Source organism: Tachypleus tridentatus, chromosome 9, assembly GCF_004210375.1.
Source record: "Tachypleus tridentatus isolate NWPU-2018 chromosome 9, ASM421037v1, whole genome shotgun sequence".
NCBI lineage: Eukaryota > Metazoa > Arthropoda > Merostomata > Xiphosura > Limulidae > Tachypleus > Tachypleus tridentatus.
The window spans coordinates 140777919-140801072 of NC_134833.1; the positions used below are offsets into that span (position 1 = coordinate 140777919).

The window sequence follows — 23154 nt, forward strand, 5'->3', positions numbered from 1 at the left end:
ATTTTTTTTATCACAATAACACATGCAGTTGATCTAGAACATGTGGATAAATGGTATTGAATTTATCAGTGCTGGTTTCTGTTGGTGCACTGAGGAATGTTATTTTATTAGATTATTGTAGAAAGTAATAATTATTGTGACATGTTTTCCTGTAACTCCAGTCATATTAAGTAGGTAATGAAAATGGGTATACAAATGTAAATATAATATCTTGTTTTAAAAACTTTTCAAGGGTAATTCAGAAGCTGTTTTAGATAACTTTCAAGCAAGTCAAGAATCTTTGGGTATGTACAACTGAATTTTGTTAGTACAAATATCTTAACTTTCAGAGAAACTTAATTGGAGGTAGTTAGTATGTATATTACTGAATTTTAAACAAATGGCTAGCAAAAATCGGATACTAATTACATATCTTATAAACAGTTGGTTGTTACTTATACCCAAATCTTTAGGCTATTTTCTGTTGTTCTTCAAAAGGACTAAGGTATACACACATAAATTTGGATAAGATAGAAACCATCTTCAGCTGAGACAGCTTTATTTTTCAGCTTTAGGTGGTTGGCTTTTGGGTATGAAATATCCTTAGGTAAATACAGCTTATTTAATGGAGTTTAAGTTAAGGCTTGATAAATATTTGATTGATGAGGTCTGGCTGTGAATGTTTTGATTTAAAGTTTATTTTAGATTATGGGATGGGTTATATGGACCAACAGATATTTTGTTATCCTTAAAAGTGTAACATACAGGCATTCAATTTTATATATAAAGAACATCAGTACTTGTTGAATATAAAATATCAGCATGCTTTATACTTTTAAATACAAAATGTAAAAGTATATTGCTCTTAAAAACCCAGTTACAGTTATCTACTGATTAAGTAATCTTCAATATTATATTTGAGAGAGGTTGAATTACCAATTGGAAAGAGTTAAAATCTCAGTCATTTATTGTAACTTAGGCTATTCACATGATGGCACAATATTATCACCCATTAGTTTTTGAGTCATCCATATTTTGATCAAGTTTGTTTTGTGCTTTAAAATTATGACTTTTGTTTTACCCCAAAATTATTTCACCAAATCATTCTTCATGACAGAGTTGTTAACACTAGTCCTAACAGATGCATTGTAGTTTGTTGGCTGGGGATTAATAGAATGAGTTGATTCAACTGTTAGGAGTGTAGCTTGTATATAAGTGAAGTAACAGAAAAGGCTTACTTCTACCTGTTTCGTGTAGATGAATTGGGGATTTACCACACTGAAGGAAGCTATATTGAACATCGTCCATTTTCATCGTCACAAGAGTTCAATAAGGAAGAAAGAAACATCAACAACAGATCCTTTCAAGGACAGCAGCAGCAAGCTTTACAACATCACCTCTCAGAGAATGCTTTGTCAACAACATTTACTTCGTCATCTTCGTTACACAGTGCACATGAAACTTGTGTGCGTCCTCACACAGTTACTGCCTACTATGATTTTCATGCCAGTGAAGACATGCCTTCCACTGCTGATTTACAGAAGCAATCTGAACAACAGAATTACATCCATTCAGAACTTTCTCTAGAAAAACGACGTGCTTTGCTGCCGTGTTATCGCCAAGCTCCTGATTATGAGACTGCTATCCATCAAAAGTATGGAATCCAAAGGTCTGAGTTTATATTACCAGTAGTTGGATTTCACTTGTTAATCAGAAGTGGCTCGAGTTTACTAGCTTAAATGTATTAACAGGAGATAAAAACTGTCTTATCAACTAAACTCAGCTTATTTTAATTTTTCTGATGTCAGCTGTTGTATAATTAGCATTTCCTTAGAATTTAATAGAAATATGGACTACTTCATGTTTAACTTACTATTTAAAAATATCCCAACAAATTTACAATTCTTAGTATTTTTCAGTGTTATCTAAGTGGTATGATGCACATTTGAAAACCTTGATGTTAGTTTGAGTGTTTCTGTATTAGAAGTAACAGAAAGTATGTTTCTCATGACTGATGACTTTCAAGACTTCAAGATTTGTTTCTTCGAGTATTAAAGTTTTTTGAAGTGAAACATTTTTGTATATATACCTTTTAAATAACAAAAAAGCTAGAATAATTGGTAAATAAGTAAAAAAATTTTGATGCTGACTATTTATTGAGATATATTCTCCCAATCCTAGCACTAGTTTAACAGATACGTCTATCCATAGTGGCGTCCGTCAGTCTCGGACCAACTCCACCATAACAGACAGTCAGGTAGACATCTCCCACAGTTACCATCAGGCTGCTCCTCTGCAGTCTTACACTCAGTATAAAAACTATACTGATTTGTCCCACCTGAAAATTAATGGCTCAGCTGGAGTTGTGAGTGATGTTGGTTTAGGTCTTAGCAGGTAAGATGGATTTACTATTGAATCACAGTGAAGCTTGTTGGTTATATAAAAGTCTTTCTTTATGCATTCAAAGCTTACAATTTGACATTAATAATCCACAGGTAAAACCTGACACAATTCACTTTATAAAGCCACAAGTTATTGCCCATGTAATATACTTTGTAAAGAAGTGTTTAACACGCTTTCTAGAAAGTTTATAGGCGTACCTGTAAGTCATTAGGATCTTGCAATAATTTGTTCCCCATACTTTCCATCCTGGCACAGTAGCTTATAATACTAATAATTGGGGTTTAGGTAGCTGATTTTTCTGGCTTTGCATTTATCAACAAACAAAGTAATCAATTTCACCATGTAGCAAATTCACACACACTGTTACCTTTAATGCAATGTCTGTAATGTACATGATAATGTTGTTTGTTTGTTTTTTTAATTGAGTATTGTAGCTAAAATTTGTGAAATGTTAAGTTATTTTTTATGTTATATAACATTGATTTTCTGGTTCTTTCATGAATTTCTTTTACACTAGAAAGACCAACCAGCATTATTATTTTCTATGAAATTGAAAAGAAGAAAATTGGAATAATTTCAAATAATTTTGAAGTCATTTCCTCTTGAAAATGAGAGCTTTTCAGTTTGTTTACCAACTTCTTTTGAAATAAAAGGGTGATGGATTAACAAAGTTGACTACTGATACTTTTATTGAAGATTTTTTATTAATTTAAAAAACAGTTGTTTATTCAAGACTTTCTGATCAATTTTCAAATTCACCATTGTTGTTTATTCAAGACTTCCTGACAAATTTACAAATCCACCAATGTTGTTTATTCAAGACTTCCTGACCAATTTATAAATTCACCATTGTTGTTTATTCAAGACTTCCTGATCAACTTACAAGTTCACCATTGTTGTTTATTCAAGACTTCCCGACCAATTTACAAATTCACCATTGTTGTTTATTCAAGACTTTCTGATCAATTTATACATTCACTGGTGTTCCCAGCTACTCAAAACTGCATTCCTTATTCAAATGTACTGTTTACAGAAGAATTTTCATATCAGCTTATGTATTTCTTTGCTTTTAACCTGTTTCATTTCAAATCGGCTTGAATCAAAAGTAGTTTTTAATGTAAAGTATTGCTGTTACTCGAGTTGATATAATATTTATATAAGTATAACATTACAAATGATAACAGAATAACACCTTTCACATGTTTGCATCAGTCTCAGGTTCTGTTATTAAAATCTGAAGATCTGGTGTATAAAATTATGAACAGTGTTTATTGATGCGAGCAGTGTTGATTTTGTAACTGTTATCTTCAGATTGGACATTTTAATGTAAAGAGTGGATAGTAAGTGATTTGTATTTGTTTGTTTACAGGAGTAATGATCTTTCAATACCTCCTTCACACACCTACAGTACTCCCGAATTAACATCACAAGGCCTGCCAACAGATCTGACTGCAGAACAACTGTTAGTAAATCTGCATCTCTCATACCAGTACAAACCCCCTCCTCCTTATCCTTACAGTCAGAGGTCAAGCTCTAGTACTCCTGACCTGACTAAAGGTCATCAGGTGAGAGTTCTTTGGTTTTGTGTGGATTTTTCAGAGTAGGTAATATCAGTAAGTGCAAAAAAAATAAGTGTGAACATAAGCTGGTATCTTACCTCATTGTAGAGAAGCTTTTGAAACTCCGTTTTTAATCACTAGATAATTCAACCAAAGATAATTAACATTTGCTTTGACTGGTATAAAAATATGTCGAGATTCTTAGACTCATTGTTTATATTATCTTAATTAGAATCTTGTAGCACACTTGCATTAATATATAGAGCTTTTTTGCTCATTCTGATGTCAAGGTTTAACATGTATTACAGAAAGGTAATTTTTATTTCACTTATTTTGGTTTATTTGCCTGTTTAGTATATGAAACATTTTGCACAGGTCTGCTAGTATTTGGGTTTTTGATTCCATTAATGACACCTAGGTGGACTTTGACTTAAGTTTTTTGTTTTGTTTTTTGCATTAAAATGTACATTTGTTATCAGTATTTTCAGACAAATTGCAAATTGTCACTGGTGAAAGAAAGCTTAAAATATCAAAGAGATAACAATATTATTTAAGAAAAGGTTTGTGAAAGACAGATTTCTGGAAATTTGCAATGATCTTTTCTTTATTAAAAACAATCATAGGTTTACATTTCCTAGACTTGCTGTGAATGAACAAGTAGAAGAAATGTAAAACAGTGACTTATTAACACTTGAAGTTATGAAAAATTACTCTAAAAGTTTCAGTACTGGAAATCTTGGAAAGTGAAATGTTTTTTAGTCATGGATGTGAAATTTCAGTTTCAATAAAAAAATTATCCATTAAGTAGTCTTTTCTTATTAAAATAATGAAGTAGCATATTTGTTAATAGTTTGTGTCAGTCATAGTGAATTTCAGACTTTTGAAAGACCCAAGACTTCTGCAGTTTTGGACTGACACTCAGACTTGGTTAATTAAATGCTAAGAGAATGAAAGTTTTAATGCAGGATTTAAGAGTTCTGGATATTTAAACATGGGTCCTTGAAAGTCCTGGAATTTTTATTTTTTGAAGTCTGCATTAACCCTGTTAACCATTTCTTCCTGAGCATCATTTAGAATTCTGTTAAACTACTTTTTGTTTTTGTTATACCAATTAATATACGTAAAATTGTAGTTAATAATCCATATTTTAATAGTATATAAGATTTAAGTTCTTAATTTTATTATGTTATATTTACAAAACTATAAATTTCCCCTAGTGTAAGAAATGTAACATGCTTTCTCTAGGCATCCCTTCTCTATTTTTTTGCCACCCCTCCAATAAATGTAAAATTTAATGTAAATTACTCACTATAAAATTGTTATTGTTCAGACAAACCATACTTTTTATGGTCTTCAATTTTATTTAGTTATGGAACATCAAATAGAAAATCAGACCCCTCTTGCCACACCAACATTTAAGGATTCTCAGGAGTTGTTAATATTTCCCTTATGTTTAATTCTGTATTATGTATAACAAATAGAAAGCCAAGGTTTTGTCTATCAAATGATGTATTATATCATGTTGATTTCTGAACAGAGAATTATCAGTTTTTCTGTAAGTACAATTTTCATTCCTGTGGGAAAGATAATGACGAACTTAGGAATTTATAACAGCTCCTGTCATATAGTTAGAAAGCCAAAAATATTATGATTGTTAGAGGAAATTGTTTGTTTTTGCTTTTCTTCCATAAGTATAAAAAAAAGTAAGGTTAAGTTTCATCAGCAGTTTACAACAAACAAACAGACCTTGTTAAGTTTGTTATTTCTTGTTTTTATTTTTATTCTTTATTTATTATTATAAAAATAACTTAAATGTAAAAATATGAATCTGTTAAGGTTAGATTGGGTAAAATTAATAATAATAATGCAATAAAAAGACAAGAAAACAATAAAACTTAATTATAATTAGATATATACTGTTGCAAGTTTAAAGCTACATAGGATGAGCAAATGTAATTCCATATTACAATTTGAAATTATTCTTGAAAGAAAAACAGGGTAGTTTATTTGTTATTTTTTTATGGTTACATGGTCAGTTAAATTAGACAACCTTGTATAAAGTAAGGGTGGAGAAAATGACAGATAAAATATAAAGCTTTACTGAAAAACCAACATTTGAAATGTAGTTAGCAGCTTTAGAGTTTATGGAAATGAAATTTGAGATTTTTGAAGAAAGGCATTGTTAATTGTAACATAAACATCACTTTGCACAAGGCCTAATCAAAACAAACACTTGATATATTCATGGACAAATCTTGTTGTTAGTTAATGAAAGATACTTCACTAAAAAATATGAATTTTTGTATGTGAAACACTTGTCTACTGAAAATATGCCAACATTTATGAAAATATACATAATATATTAAACATTGGTAGAATCAAAACTGTAAAGTTTTTAAACAAGTACAGAAAGGTTATGTGGTTGGTCAAATTGACTGAGCCTGTGTTGAGAAAGCTAAGCAGCTGTAAACAAATATGCTTGTACCTACTAGAAGCATTTTAATGCTTTACATTAACAAATGTTTGTAAGAGTTGCATGTCAGAAATTGAGACAGATTAGCTTTGTTTTCATAACTTTATAAAACATTGATTGTATAAATATGGTTAATTTGGTTTTAAAATGAATACATGAGACACTGTTATAGTTTGTGTTGTGTATACTGTAATAGAGCAATTGATTGGAAGATTTTTTATACCTTAAATATAAAGTTTTCTGTAATAAACTTACTTTACCAGTTCTTTGTGTAATCCCTGCTTAAATCCATAAATATTTTGGCATTATAAATAAAATAAGTAAATTATTTTCATTTTATTTCTTTTCATTCAGGTAACAAGCACCAGTCCAGACTTGGTGTCTCGTAGGAACCTTAATAACTACCCATATGTCATAGCTTCTGGAGAAAATCACCAGCATAATGCTTTGGGTGTAAAGCTTGGCTCTGAACCCAGCATATATACTGATGATCCTGCTGTTACTAAGCAGTTTGTATCATCTCCTCATCCAGCTCAAAGTATGGAGATAGTACCACAGAAGGCAGCTATCAACATGGACGTGATACCTCGTTGTGTGCCTGACACCACATTTGGTGAACCTCAGGCCAGCTTACCATCACTTCCCTCTCTCTCAGCTGTTGGTCACCCTGCCCTTTCTGGTGTGTCCCAGAACATACAACACCAAATAGAAAATAAACTCTTTGAAAATCCCTCTCCCCTTGAATCTAATACCCCAGTAACCTTCCTGCAGGAGAATCACATTAAAACAAGAACTGATAATGATGCAGTACCCATACAGAGTTCACAAATGGGCAGTGTCTCAGCACCACAGCAGGGAGGAACCCCCACTTATGCACATGCCATGGGCCCAATGATGGTGGCAGCTATGAATGGACTTACTTTATCCCCTCCAGATATGCTCCAGTCCAGACAGGATGGTGTGAACTCCCCAAGAGATACAAAAGTAAATATTGTTACTGCCATTGTTAAGTCAGCTTTGTTTTCAGTTACCATTGTTACATATTACTGTCATGTTTTCATTATATGAGAATAATACCCTGTTGAAGTTGTTCTTAGAACATTTACTTATGTTTTGTTTAATATTTTCATCACTAAAACCCAGTATGTTAACTGGATGTTATGTTTGATTTTGAGATTAATTTCTAGGATAGTATTTTATATTACAAATACATCTTTTGGTAACAGAATGTTACCAAAATTATAATTAGTAGTAAACTCAGCATATCACCACTCATCACTTCAGTTTGTAACTTACCCCATCAGGAGTCTTGCTGTCTTTCTAAATATCAGACTTTATTCAGTGTTATCTATATTGTATGTACAGATTCAGATGCTGGAAAGTAAGCTTGGTGAGGGGGAGGTTTTCCTTGAGTTTGAACAGATCATCAAAAAGAAACCTACAACACAGATCCTTACTGCTTTACTCCCAGAAAATATTAGCAGGAACCGGTTCAAAGATGTCCTTCCTTATGAAGAAAACAGGGTTCGTTTGACACCTAATAAAGAAAATAAGTCTGGATACATCAATGCCTCTCATATAACTGTAAGTATTGCAAATGAGTCCAAAGTATTGTATTAAAAAAGGCTGTCTCATGCATCTTTTTAGTTATTCAGAAGTAAATTTGATATTTTTCATATATAAAGGATTAGACAAGGCAACGAAAAATTTGTTACTGAGGAAAACTCAAGAAATGTTTGAAAATTTGATGGTATTGGTACCACTTTTCCTTCATTCACATGCTTATCTGTTCCACTCAAGAATCATGAAATCCTCACTTGCTCAGTTTGCTAGAATATTTAAGAAGTCTCTTGATTGAACATAAAAAGGATGGAGTCACTTTGCCTCACCGTGGGCACGTTCAAAACAAAGTCTTTTCTTCTTCCCTGCATCAAGCTTATGATATAGTAAAATTCTGCAAAACTGTTTTTAAATTTTTTTAAATTCTAGCTCTGTACATACAAATTATTTTATTTGTTTATTAAAAAAATCATTTGAAATGTTGGTTGCTTCCAGTTCAAGTAAGTCCAAAAATCACTTGAACAGTTACTGCTATATTTGTGAAAAAATATAACAGTTTCACAAAGTAAAAAAAACCTCACACACAAGGTAAAAGTAGCTTACTTTCATTATTTTGGGTGTGTTATATAATTTGCACATCTGGCTTGATGCAGTGGCTGAATAAGAAGAGTGCAAAGTTTGCACTCTTTTGCAATTCTCATGATATGGCATGAGACCAAAGATCATCCAACTGAGTGTTATTTGTGAGTGACTAATGTATATGGATATTCAGACAAACCTAAACATTACATTAAATATCCAGATATTTCTTCTAAAATGAAACCAGTACTTTGTGGGAATGGTCTTCCAGAGCCACATCCATCAAGAAACCAAAGAAAGTTATCCTGTAAGGAAAACAATGAACCTTCTTTACTCTCTTCATATAATAATTCTATTCTTGTGGCATATCAACATAAACTGCCTCATCTGATCACACAATATCTAAATTATCTGATTTGTGACTTGGCTCTACCAAAGTAGCATGGGGAACTTCTTGGCTCTAATTTACAGCAATAGAACTTATTAGCTCTAGGAACAAGTTTTGGTTTACTGAAGTCACCATCAAAGTCTTGTTTCTCACTACAGTATGTCAGATACTTTGTGTTTTTGTACAAATGTTGATGCACTGAATGATGAATTAGGTACTGAACATCATCCTCAAAAACGGATACTCTTTTATCCACTCATCCAAAGTTAGTCTGAAAGCTGTACTTTTGTACAATGGGAACACTGAGTCATTGATTCCTGTTGCTTATGCTATGAACATGAAAGAAACTTATCAAAACATGCAGCTTATACTTGAGGCCATGAAATAGGTGGAACATGGGCGATATAAGTTATTTCACTTCTGCTAGGCCTTATACCAAACATTGTTGATTTTTGTGTATCTGTACGTGTTTTCAGTATTATAATATTATTATATTCGTGTTTTTAAACTGGTATTTTTATGGTGTATTGTTTTTGAATATTTTTAAATGTAATTTTTAATGAATAAAGTCGTTAAAGTTATTTTAACAATATATAAGAATATTTTCAATGAATCTATCATAACTCAAAAATGTTTAGAATCGGCAACATCAAATAGAGAAAAACAGATAATTTTTTTGTTGCCATGTGTTTGATATCGGCATCATTCTTCTTTTATTTTAAACTAATTTTTTACATTTGTTAATTGTTGATTATTTAAACTCATTGTCATACTTCTAGCATAATTAGATATACATGACAAAATATTATTGAAAGAGAGATTCAGGATACATCATTTCTAACTTCAGATTCTTTACAGGCAATAAAAACATTCATTGTTTTCCTTACTCTGATACAGTAACTGTGAAAACATAACAGTTGCAACGAATTGGAGAAATAATGAGGCGTATAGTGAAACATTATAATCAACATGTGCAGTCATAATACAGTATTGGAAATCTTTGGTTTCTCTGATTATGTGTTAAAAGCTTCAAGTTTTTTTCATTAGCTTTGTCACTAGTTGAAATGTCATTCAGATAAAATTATCTCTTTGTAAGTGAACCAATTATAGATACACAAAAAGTTTCTTTAAGGCTATAAAACAAGCAATAATTTATAAGCTGAACAAGTGTGCTTAATTTTAACATTAGTTTATTAATGAATAAGTTTTGTTTATATAAACTGAGAATTTGTTCATTATTTTAAGAATTAACCAAAGACCAATGAAGGATAAGACCTCTGTGATAAAACAGCTTACTCATTCATAAGCTAAGACCATACAAGTTAACCAGGTTAGATTAGTAGATGTAAAAAGTGAGAGATGTTCAAAAAAACTGTTTAGTGTAATACTGAATGGAGTGCTTGATGTTGTGTTAGAAAAACACTATTTGAGAATCATAACATATATGTTGACTTGTTATTAAAGATCTTATAAAAACACATACAGGTGAGCATAGGTGGAGTCCAGAGATTCTATATTGCTGCACAGGCCCCACTTTCAAACACGGTCCATAGTTTCTGGCAAATGATTTGGGAACATCGTGTTAGCGTAGTTGTTATGGTCACTGGAATCCAGGTATTGCTTCTCTTTTCTTCAGTGTGTAGAGGATAATGTTCTTTTTACTTGTTAGTATTTTTTAAGATTAGAAGTGTTGTTTTTATTTTAAAAGGTAATTACTAAAGTGTTGTGTACATTATATATTAAGTTTTTGGAAGTGATGTATGTGGAAAACGTCATTTTTTGCATGTTAGTTTCTTAGTCGGTAGGCCCTGATGAGACAGTACCCCATGTATCATGTTTAACTGAAATTAGAGAAACAGATAAATGGGATTATGTTCCACATAATTCTGTAGAGTAAGACAGAATTTTCTTCTCTATATAGCAAGTTTAGTTAAATATGAAGCACATTAGTATATACAGTGTTCTTTGGGGCTGCAAATAAAATATGAAGTTGATGAAGGGTACTACTGACTGGCTACCTTTCATCTCGTTTTATCAGTTAAAAATTTAGGGGTGTGTTTGTGCATATTTTATCATTGTGTAGCTTTGCAGTTAAATTCGAAGTATAAGTGTATAAAAAGTTATTTGATTTATTTCAAAAGGATGGACTCTATAAGGCTGGGAGAGAATACAGTTTCAAAGTAATTGAATTTATTTTTTAAGAAAAGAATATCAATATTCTTAAAATATTGAAAATATAAGAATTAAAAATTGTAGAAAAACTTTGTGAAATGTATAACTTATATATATATACTTTGAAAAAAATAAACATTTGATAAGTGTTTTCTACTGTATGTTAGGCAGGTGGCAGCACTGTCTATATAAGGATGGAATGTCTGTAAATATAGCAAAAAGTTTGAATTTCTTGTTATTCTTTCATCTGCTTCTTTTTTCTTGATATATGAAAAACAAGACAATAGTGTCAACCAATTTCACTGAGGTTACATCTTTTCAAATGGAGTATCCATTTTTTATAAGTATTGTTAATACCTAGTTGTAATTTCAAAAAAATCATGCTAGTGTTATCATTACCCCTAAAATTTAGCTTTCATACATAAATTTGGTATTCCTTTAAAAAACATAAATACAGGGGAAACAGAAATTACTGGCCAATAATAGTTAAACAATAAATATTACAGTTTGAACTTTATTGTATTGAGAACTTGGTTATAAATACAATCTTTCTATGTCAATTGAAACACCATATTAAAAGAAAAACAAGTAAAGAAAAATCTTTCACAAAGGAATTAAATATAGGGAAACAAGACAGTAGGAATAGTATTTGCAGCATCTGTACATAATAACACAGGCAAGAATTAACATATAGTTTTATGCATGTATAAGTATTCAATCGAAATTGGGTTTAATTTATCCTATTTTTGTCTGTCAACATTCTACTATACTGTGTGCCTGTGTTATTATATAGGAATGATACAGATGCCATCCCTGCTATTTTGTTGGAATTGTTTTGAAAGATTGATGTTAACCATCCCTACATTTACTTTCATTGTATTTCTGTAGTTAATATTTTTCAACCACAACAAGAACCTCATGACACATAGGTTAAATGGCCAGGGTAAGGTTTGACCATAATGTTACTGATTTATAACCACTGACCAGAGGGAGGGCAATTGGTCATAAGTGCCCACTGTTTGAGGATATTCTTCAGTGAATAGCAGAATTTACTGCTTCCTTTCTGTAACTATTTTAAATTACCTCAGTTGCTTCTAATCTACTGAATGAAATCAGCATTACTTTACAAGTTATTTTTCATTTATAATAATAGAAGTTTGAGGAAAACCTTAATTAGTGGATTTTTAGAAAATGAATTTCAACTGAAAATATACCTATTAAATCATTTTAAGAAATTGGATTAATTTGTTCGTAAGTATAGAATAGTGGTTTGTGCATCTTCCAGTAATAATTTAATTAGTTTCAGTTTAAATAGCTAAACAGTTATTAAAATTATCTCTTCAACACTAATTACCATATTTATTAGGCAATGCTGAGTAAAGTGTCTTGTATATACTTTGAACATTAGGAACAGGGAAGAGAGAAAAGTTTTGCTTACTGGCCACAAAATGACAAAGAAAACAACCAGTTGAAAGTGGGAGAGGTTTGTTAAGTAATAAGTGTAATTTACCAATGTAATATAATCATTTTAATATACCATTGAGGAAATCAAACATTTTTACTCTTTTTATTTATCTTCCATTAAAATATTTTTATTTATTATTGTAATATTTTTAGATTTGAAAATCATGTTTTAGTTTGTTTTTCAAACGATTTTTAATACTGGAATATTTCATTAACATAAAAATAATGCCAAAAGTTGAAAAATTGAGTTAAAACATTGGTTAACATTATCAAGATATTTCAAACATATTGTTTCCACTCTCATGTGTTATAAGACATGATAATTTTTGCAATTTATCATAACTTACATGTAGTGCTGAAACAGCCAACATGTGCTTGAATAATCAAACAAATCTTAAATGTGAATATATAAAATAATACTGTGGTTTCAAATTTTTTTTTTTCTTGTAATTCTGATGTGATTGAAGTAATATTTAATAACATAATTATGTTAACTGGTTTATTTCTATACAGTTGAAGTAATATTTAATAACATAATCATGTTAACTGGTTTATTTCTATACAGCTGAAGTAATATTTAATAACATAATTATGTTAACTGGTTCATTTCTTTTCAGCTGAAGTAATGTTTGATACAATTATGTTAACTGGTTTATTTCCATACAGCTGAAGTAATTAATGACATAATTATGTTAACTGGTTCATTTCTATACAGCTGAAGTAATTAATGACATAATTATGTTGACTGTTTCATTTCTATACAGCTGAAGTAATGTTTACTAATATAATTATGTTAACTGGTTCATTTCTCTACAGTTTTTATATGAATTGTTATAATGATTTTTATGCTACTGCAGGTAAATAAACTAGTTTTGCAGCTGAATTTCTGTCAGTTATTTAAAAATATGCAATTCTTCCATATTAGTGATAGTTTAGAATTGAACCTTTAAAAACAATTTCTGTTCAGCTTATCCTGTATATTATAAATGCCTATCTCTAGTTCTAAATCTGTTCTCTAATTCTGTAGTTTTCCTCTAGTTCTAAGTCTGTTCTTTAGTTCTGTACTTTTCCTCTAGTTCTGAATCTGTTCTTCAGATCAGTAGTTTTCTGCTTTTCTGAACCTGTTCTATAGTTCTGTGGTTTTTTCTCTATTTCTTAATATCTTGTCTAGTTCTAAACCTGTTCTCTTTTATGTAGATTTCCTATAATTCTATAGTTTCCTGTTTTTGAACTTGTTCTTTAGTTCTGTAGATTTTGTTTAATTTTAAACCTGTTGTGCTGCCTTCTGTTAGTTTTGCTTTGCTTTAACTGTTGCACCACTTGTAAAAAAGTAGCTTAAGTCTGTTAATGTCAAAATATTCTGTAGTTTTTGTTTGTGATTTTCATCTCTCTCCTTTAGTTCCACATCATCAGAAATTATAGCGTGTCCTCGGCAACGTACATCACATGCTCCTTGGTGATAAAACATGCCCCATCCCGAACACAACGACCTGTATGGCACATTCAGTACACTGACTGGCCTGATCATGGTTGTCCTTTGAATTTGCAAGGTTTTATTAGTGAGTTTTAGGGCTTTATTTTTATTAGTTTATTGATAATTTCTAACTATAATTTCTAAATATATTATTATTTCACATTCTGAATTATGTAAATGTTGTGTGTTGACAGTTATTAAAAGTAAATTTAGGATTGTAACTAAGAAAATACTCCATTAATATATGGCCAATTTTTGCAAGGCTCACCTCATCATGTCACTTATTTTACTACTTTCTTAAATAATAGTATGTAAGCATTGTTTTGAACTATGATAGTAGAAGTTTGCAATTTCTGATATAACTTTAATTTGAAAATGTTGTTTTATTTTCATAATTGTTCAATTTTGTGGAAGTTACTCCATTTATCTTTCCCATAAATGTAGTGAGAATATATAATGTTGCAGAGATAATATGTTTAATGACATTTTAAACATTTGTAGGTTCTATTTAAAAAGCTCAATAAACATTCAGATCCAAATTCCTTATTAAACTTTAATTCAAAACAAAATGTAGAGATGTCTAATGGGTTTCCAGATTTTATGGAACAGATAGATTCTGTTCGACGACTGGCTTTAAATGAACAACCACCTGAAAGAAGTCGAAACTCTCCGACTCTAATTCATTGCAGTGCTGGAGTTGGAAGGACAGGAGTGGTGATGTTGTGTGACATTCTGTTTTATTCATTAGATCATAATGAGGTGAGTATCACAGTTATATTGGTTTCATCTTTTGGTAAATAATAATATAAAATTTTCATGAAAACTGCTAGAATTGTTATCAATTAACATTCTTGCAGAACAGTGGAAAAATTTGTTGATATGATTTTTGTTGATAAAATAGTGTATACACTTTTTAATTCCTCCATTTTTGTGAATTCAGAAAACTTTTGAAGTCCTCTGGTTATTTTTTGTGTACTTTTAAAGAACAGATATGTGGTGTTTCAAAAAAATGTGTGAAATTAAAAGATGAGATACAATACAATCTAAGAGATCTGATATTTCAAAAATGTTCAGAAAGATCTTTATGTTGTAGAAAAGACATGTCTACATTCAGACTAGTGCTGGCTTATCATGTGTCTGTTAGATGTAAGGTGAACCTTAAACATCTAAAAATCTGTATGTAAAGATTAAGACACCTGTTTATTTACACTAATTAATTTTGATTTAAACCAGCATCACAATCATTTAATTAGGTTTTCTTTAAAAATGTAGTGAGAGAAATTTGGCTTTATTCTCTCCATATTATGTGATCAGAGAAAGTAAACAGATAACAAAGTGGAAAAAAATGTTCAGTCACAAGTATGTTATGGTCATCTTATAAATGGTATTTATAAATGTTTCTTAGCTCAAAGAAAGATGAAAAATTTCTACATTAATACATAATTATGTGTATGTTGAGCCACCTTGTATAAAAATTTTCATTTAGAAAAATGCACTATTTCTTAGTTGCTAAACAACTACAGTTTTTGTGGTTAGAGATCAGTAATAATTAAAATAAAATCATTATGTGTATATGTGTGTGTGAGTAGTAAGAATTTCATGAATTAATATCACTGTGTGTACTTGTATCATATTCCTAAGTTGTTTTTTTTTTCACTGAAGACTGTAGATATACCGAAAGTGCTCACTCAGCTACGACTACAACGAATGCTCACTGTACAGACGCTGGCCCAGTACAAATTTGTATATGCCATTTTAATTCAGTATCTTAAGAATTCTCGTCTGATTTAAGCTGCCACTTTTAAGTATAATTTTGTGACATTTATGGTTTCCCTTTCGTGCTCAGTAAGTTAACATGCTTCTCTTGTGTTGCTAATGTCTATACTTAAGAGGCAGACCATTAAGATTGATGTTGGATTGTTTGTTTGTGTGAAAAATATTATAATGTGTAGAATCTTCTTTTTTAAAATAATTTCTTTTGTGATATGTTTTTTTATATGCTCTAACTCTAGATATTACACCTTAAAATCAATTAATTGTAGAGGTGTTTTAATTTGGTCCAAACAACATGATGGTTTTTAATCTTCAGCAGAGGTTTTCAGACATTACTTGGCAGTGTGGATTTTTGCTATTTTGGTGCTTTATAACTTATTTATATATAAAGTATTGACCAAACTCTGCCAATGGACAAATTTGTTTTTAATATTCATTCGTACAGTTTTTATTGGTAGAGAGCCAAATGTATATACAAATGTTTTGTCATTTGACATAAAGCTTGTTTAAATAACAGACCTCTGACTTTTCTTCAGAATGGTATGCAACAGTTACTTGTTTTCTTTAACATTTAATAATTCTGAGATAAGAGAAGAAACTACTGTGGTTTATTTATAGTATTGATAAGAGCAGTCTATAAACGTTACAGCCTGGTGGCTAAGACAATCAACTTGCAACCGGTCATTTATGGGATTGAAACCCCAAATTTACTCATTCCTTCAGCCATGTAGAATTCTAACGTTATGATCAATCCTACTATTCATTTGATAAAGAGTAGTCTAAGAGATGGTGATGACTAACTGCATTTCCTCTAGTCCATCTATTCAAAATATTGAGCATAGTAGGTCTGTATGAAATTGAAGGAATGACAGAAGTTTGTAAAATGTCTTAGGCTTTCTTGAACTTAATAATAACGTTTTCTTCAGATAAATCATGCTACAGGCTGATTAAATAAAATTACAGATAGTTCTTTATTGTAGAATTGATTTACTGTGGTTGATTGCTGTCATTCTTTTAAATCATCCAATGAAAATAGTTTAACCGAAGTTCATTTATCGAGATGAAGTTGAAAAAAAATATGTAAGAGACAAATGCAACTCAAAGAAATATTTGTTTTGTTCTTTAACATTTTTTTTATTACTTTTACCAAACTAGAAACTTGTGAAAAAAGATTGTTTATTAAGTGTTTGGTTGTTTTTGTTTTGCAGAATTTTTGATTGAAATTCATAATTGTTAAATGTATTCAGAATGGGGGAAGAAAAAAAAAGAGCAAATTATTAGATGGATACTTCAACAGTATGGTTTTACTTTCATCACATTTTGAACCATAATGTGTACAGACATTTTTTAAACATTTTTTTGCTTGTCTCAAAAGAACCCAAAACAATTGAATAGGAAGGGAACTAATTCCCAGGTAGTATATCAATAAAAAGCTATGGGAACTGACCAGTGGCAAATTTAAGGTTGTGTGATTCCAGGGGCTGGTAATTTGTTTGGGCTTTATATCCCATGTAAATTTACATAGAATAAAATTATCAGTGGGCTTCCATTAAGAACATAGACCCTGGACCTCTGAGCCCCTCTAGCTCCTATATAAATACACCACTGGAACCAACACAGTTCACTAACAGTGAAGAAGCCTCTGTTTAAACTACTGCCATCTAGTGCTTAGTTGAAATATATAAGGTATCTCTAGAATATCAGAAGTCTCTCAAGTGTGATGGGTATGAATAAAGGTTATTCCAATCTAATAATGTTTAACTTTTTTTAACCTATCTGGAGTAGACACACAACACAGTGTCCACAAAAGAAAGGATGAAGTGCTAAGAGGTCTAGAGCTGTGGCACTCGCATCATTAAACCCTGTACTTCAACTATCTTCAGAGGAATAACATGTTGAAACCTTTAGAGTTATTTGTGTACCATTTTGTATTCTCTGCATTAAATGAATCCAATTATCCATCATATTTTGCACAAACTTGTATTTAACTGAGTACTAATGTAAGACGTAACCTTACTATTTCTATTTAGCTTTCATGTTCATGATAGTAAAAAATTCAAATATGTAATCACTTGTTTTTTCCAGGTTTTATATATTAATGTGTTTTTATTGAGCCAGTTCTGTTTACTGATTTTTTACCATCATAGGTTAATGAAAACAAATCAACAGAACAATGTATATTTGTTTAGGTATTTTGAAGTTCACATTTGGTGTCTGTGTCCAGGATGATTGTTGATCTATCCACATTGGTATAGCAGTTATTCTAGAGACTTGCATCTCTAAACCTTGAATTTTGATATCTGAAGTAAACACAGCACATGCTGTCTAATAAAAATTGACAAGCACCTGGACATTTTTCATAAAAAACAATTTTTTTGTTTTAGGGACTTCAACATGATGCTAATGTTACATAAAAAAAATTCACAGGCATACAAAGAATTTTTGGGACAAGTCAAAGTATATGCATGTGATGTCTTTGGAGATGTCAGTTATGTAAGTAAATTTTGGAATATATGGACTTGAACTGCCTTTAAAAATAACAATATTCTCCTCCATGGATGAAAGAAAGATGGGTAAGAAAAAATACTTTGAGAATTCAAAACAAGTTCCATTTACGAACCCTAACCCTCTTTCTGAATATATGATGAACAATCAGAATAAAACTACATATTTTAAAGCTAACAGTGTTCTAGTATGGTTAAAGACATGTAACAACAGAATATAATTCTAAACAGCACACTTAAGTTTATTATGGATACTAATATGTCAGTAAGTAACACAAGAGTCAGTTAGTACAACTGAACATCTATAAAAGTTCATCATCAATAGTTCTAGAAGTGTTTTGGAATTGCACTTCACATTTGCAATAAATACCACAAGTGATATCCATCTTGGAACATCCATATGACACACACAGCCATTGACTGCTCTTACATCAACATCTAACGTATATAAGAGGTTCCATGTGTGCTGCAGCTTTGTTGGTGATAATAGGTAAAATGAAACCATCTGTTATCATGCACCAGTAGTTCTCCTCATTTTTACAGTCTTTAATTAAATGACTCCAAGTACTGACTTGATGATGAACTCGAACATGGAAGCAGGTTGTCCTGCTTGTAGGAAACGTGTTGATTAGGAACAAAATTTGACAGTGTCACCAGGTCTTTACAGTTCATATAAATCTTTGGATTTTGCTCTGTTTGTGTAGAAAGTATCTATGAAAGTGTGTTTAAACTTTTCACCGATATCCTGTAGCAAGTTGTTTGATGAAGGTGTGTCCTGAAATTGAGTACTTCTGAATGTCATTGTTGTGATGACTGAAGGAGTTTGTGATGTTTAACTTTACTAATTCCATACACAGATGAACTCGTGTCCCACCCAGATACAGTGTAAGCAAAAGGTAAACACATGCATAATTCTCTCCCAATAACTTCTTTGGCCACCCAGATTGAAATGTACTGCTATTTGTATGCAGGAAAATATTTGCTGAATGATCTGTATAATACAATAGCAGTATTAGAGTATCTGTATTGTCTGCTGTGACAGTTACTTTTCATGGTTTTCTGTGAGTTCAAGTGCCTTTCAAAATATCACTACTCATCATCTCATTCCTGTCCTGCATGATCTACATTGATCACATTTGACTTAAAGTGATTTACTGCAGGGTTTATTACGTTTATTTATTAAAAATGAGGCTTATCTGTAGGAACTGGAGTACTGTGATCACCATGGGAACTGGGGTACTGTTGTTGGTCACCATGGTAATTGGAGTACTGTTGTTGATAATTATGTCAGCACATGATGTCTGCTGTATTCACCAGTTCATTCTGTTCTGATCCTTTTGTTGTATCTACTTCACAGCTGTGGAAGGTGATACATCCAGCACTGTTCATTTGCTTTGTTTATACTACATTTTACACCAAATAATCAAATGTTATGTCCATTGTTCCAATTTTGGTCTGTGAATATGATGAATCAGAGCACAGTCATCATACACTTTACCTGTCGTAGTAGAACAGAGTAATTGATTTGTTATATCTGTACTGATTTGAAGCAAATGTTTTGCTGGTTGTGACTTTAGGGTTTTCATAATACTTTATTACCTTGAAATAGGGCAGAAGACCCAGAGACAAGCTCGTATGTGAATATGCTCTTTACTGCAGCTCCACTGTTGTAAATAATGAAGAGAAGACAGCTCATCAGACGAACCTCTTTATTTCACACCTTGATTGTTTCCCTCAGGAGAGAGAAGTCTGTGGCTTGTTCTGTTCTTTTCATCTTCATGTCCTCAGACTTCTGGTAATTTTGCTTCTCTTGAATTTTCCAACTAATATTAACGGTCTAATTGATTTTCACCCTTTAATTCACAGTCACCCTAGTGGCAATGTTCCTCAGTTGATAAATTGTGAAAGACTTATTGGTCTTCAGGAGTGTTAGTTTTGGTAATATCATCTTGGTCATGTTTCTAGAGTCGTCAACAGTTTTCTTTTCATGCAAAAAAGTGCATTATTTAGGCCTAACTTTGACCTGAAACAAAAATATTTCCCTAGGTGATAACTTGTTTGAATATTTCTTGCAGATTTTAGATACCCGCATGCATGTTTTCATTTTTTTTTAATGGAAATTGTCTGTTTTGGCCATATTTTATTAATTTCTACTGGACTAATATAAGCCAGTCGTATAGTTCTGTGTTTAACAACAAATAAGATCATTTTTTTGTTATATTGATGCACATTTCTTCAAGAATCTCAGTAAAGCACAATATGGAAGCACAAAGTCTTTGGTAAAGCATTAACTTCCTCCAAATTTTACGTAGATTTATTTTTTGTCAGGGATTTGTTTTTGTTTATTGTTTAAAATGTGATATGTCTGTCTGCTTTTGTAAATGAGTCCTTTAGCATGATTCATGATATACTTAAAATCACCCATGTAATCTCTAGTTCATGAGATTTGTATTAAAAAGTTATTAAAAAATCAAGAATATGGTGGGAGACTTATCCATCAGTGCTTCTCTCTCGTTCTTCCATAGCCTTTTGTTGAAGTATTTGTTTAATGTCAAAAATTAAACTGGTTCTTTTATAATGTGTTCCCTCCAAAATCATGGTTACCCTAATGTTTTAAATTTTATTTTTAGTAAAGAAAGAATTTTATTCTTGGTGTGGGAAGTAAATGTTTGTTCAATAAAAATTATGCCTTGTTTGTAGGAACTCTGGGTATTGTTGATTTGCCATATAAACATATGGTAGCTGATTTGTTATATCTGTGCTCATTCGAAGCAAATGCTTCGCTAATTCTGTTTTCAGGATTTTCCTCATACTTCCATCATTTTGAAATGGGCAAGTTCATATGTGAATGTACTCTTGTCTGGACTTGAAACTGATTTTGACACATTCGTTTGTCCTCTCGCAGTCAACAATGTGAATGTAAAGCTAGTCAACAATGTGAAACTGAAAAAGTACAGTGATGTCAGAATTAGATTTTCTAGTATCAACTCTCTTGATGGTATGTTTCATTTGCTGTAGTTGTGTTCAAAATAAAAATAATAATGAAAACAATGTTGTTTCCACATCCTCCACCTAGTTAAAGAAATATTTACTAAGTTTTGTTTTCTTGAAAGTTAAATGCTCTTTTTCTAAAATTCTCTTGCTGACTTCTTGTGATTCTATTAGTGAAGGGAGTCTTAATTTTAAGTTTTCTAAAACCATTGGCTAAACTTTTATAATAAAAATTTTTATCTCATTTTGTAATCGAAGAGTTAGTTTACTATTCTGTCACAAAAAACTTTTGTTCTTTTTTTAAGTGCAAGAGAAATTTCTATCTTTTGAGATTTTCTGTGGAATTAGTAAATTTTAGGCTTCACTGTAATGAAGATAAAAATTTGTTGCTCTTATTTATTTTTCATTTGGGATTTATTGGGTGGATGTCATAGATTGTCCTTGTGTGAGAAGGTAGGATTACTGAAACTATGGCTTTACCATTTATTAAAGGCATTGTGATCTTTTATAAAAGAAATCTGTTTTCAAATGACTTACAACCTGTGAAATATCATACGAATTAGTTGGTTGTATTGACTGTTTCTCTTACTGAAGAGTTAGAAAAATTTATTGAGAAAAAACATTAAAGATCCATACCTAGGTGACAGTGTTTACCTATTAATTAAAATATAATCTACTAAAAAGAATGTGCTCTTTCATTGTTAAGAGGTATTATTTAATAATGTTTGTGGTATTATTAGCTTCAGCATTAACACACCAGAATATTTTGTTTCATTTTTAGCTCATTCTGTTTAAACAATGCCCAATGTATAAACTTGTAGTAAAATCAAGTTATTCAAAATAAGATATATTTAGTATGTGTAAAGTGATTTTGACAAATAAGGTAAAACAACAAACTGCATTTTTATTTGTAAATACTGCTAAAGGCAACTCAGTACTACATGTTCAAACTTGTAGAATGAGAGTTTTTGATAAGTAAAGGCTGATTAGATCATGTCTTAGTAAAGTCAAAAGTATATTTTCAAACTTTACCATAAATTAGAATGGAGGTTGTCACTCTTTGTTTATAGTATTTATGCTTATAAATATTCAAAGTGATTCATCAAGTTTGTTACATTCTAACTCAGTAGTATGTGAGTTTGTATTTTAGTCTATAAAACCAGTTTCACACGTTTTATTGGGTGTTCACAAATTGTGATAACTTTTTTTTACATTTGCCAAACACATTTAAATATTTTATTTCAAACCAGAGTAGAAAGTTAACCTACTGATTTATTTATGTTTTAGTTAGATCTAACTCTTACATTTAGTATGTAAAGTGCTTGCAAATTATTAACACTGTATCATATAATAAAATTACATTTTGTTATTACTTCTAGCTTGTATCTTTAATATAATATCCCACCAACTAAAAAATGTAAATAAGACAGTTTAATAATGAATTAATTTATGATATAAAACTATCCAAAGACATTTAATCTTTGTAGATATATTTATAGAAAATGGAAAAAAAAAAAGCAAGTGACAAACTTTGTACTCTTTTTAATGATAAATAAAAATACATTTTATGACCCCATTTCTGATGTGCTTTTTATTGAAGCAATTAGTGAGAGTCAGAAGTATTTGAAGGTAGCTTTTAAAATGTCTTCAGCCAAATGAAATGCTGTTTTAAAAGCTACCTCCAACATCTTGGGGAGTCCAAACTTGACCCAAGGGGATATTTTTTGACACGACTTTTTTGCAAATATTTGAGCTGCCATGCAGAAAATCCATAGGTACATAAAAAAGTCATTTTGTTTGTCTAAAGGCATCTTAAAAGCTACCTCTGATTTTTA

The 23154-nt window shown here is 30.9% G+C and overlaps 1 protein-coding gene across 10 annotated transcripts in view; it reads left to right on the forward strand.

Moving 5' to 3' along the window:
* The window catches only part of Pez (protein tyrosine phosphatase non-receptor pez), a 60031-nt gene extending 37137 nt beyond the window's left edge, over positions 1 to 22894 (forward strand). For 3 of the 10 annotated variants that reach the window (XM_076457577.1, XM_076457578.1, XM_076457579.1), the window contains exons 12-23: positions 233 to 284; positions 1237 to 1648; positions 2161 to 2373; positions 3752 to 3947; positions 6769 to 7398; positions 7780 to 7998; positions 10427 to 10555; positions 11083 to 11121; positions 12522 to 12596; positions 13977 to 14136; positions 14647 to 14810; positions 19938 to 22894. In XM_076457577.1, the coding sequence (XP_076313692.1) occupies positions 233 to 284; positions 1237 to 1648; positions 2161 to 2373; positions 3752 to 3947; positions 6769 to 7398; positions 7780 to 7998; positions 10427 to 10555; positions 11083 to 11121; positions 12522 to 12596; positions 13977 to 14136; positions 14647 to 14810; positions 19938 to 20261 (2613 nt within the window). In that variant the 3' untranslated portion in view covers positions 20262 to 22894. Of the gene's footprint in view, positions 1 to 232; positions 285 to 1236; positions 1649 to 2160; positions 2374 to 3751; positions 3948 to 6768; positions 7399 to 7779; positions 7999 to 10426; positions 10556 to 11082; positions 11122 to 12521; positions 12597 to 13976; positions 14137 to 14646; positions 14811 to 15713 lie in introns of all 10 variants that reach the window. The other 7 variants (XM_076457584.1, XM_076457580.1, XM_076457582.1 and 4 more) reach the window with 7 other exon arrangements.
* Positions 22895 to 23154: the final 260 nt, after the last annotated feature.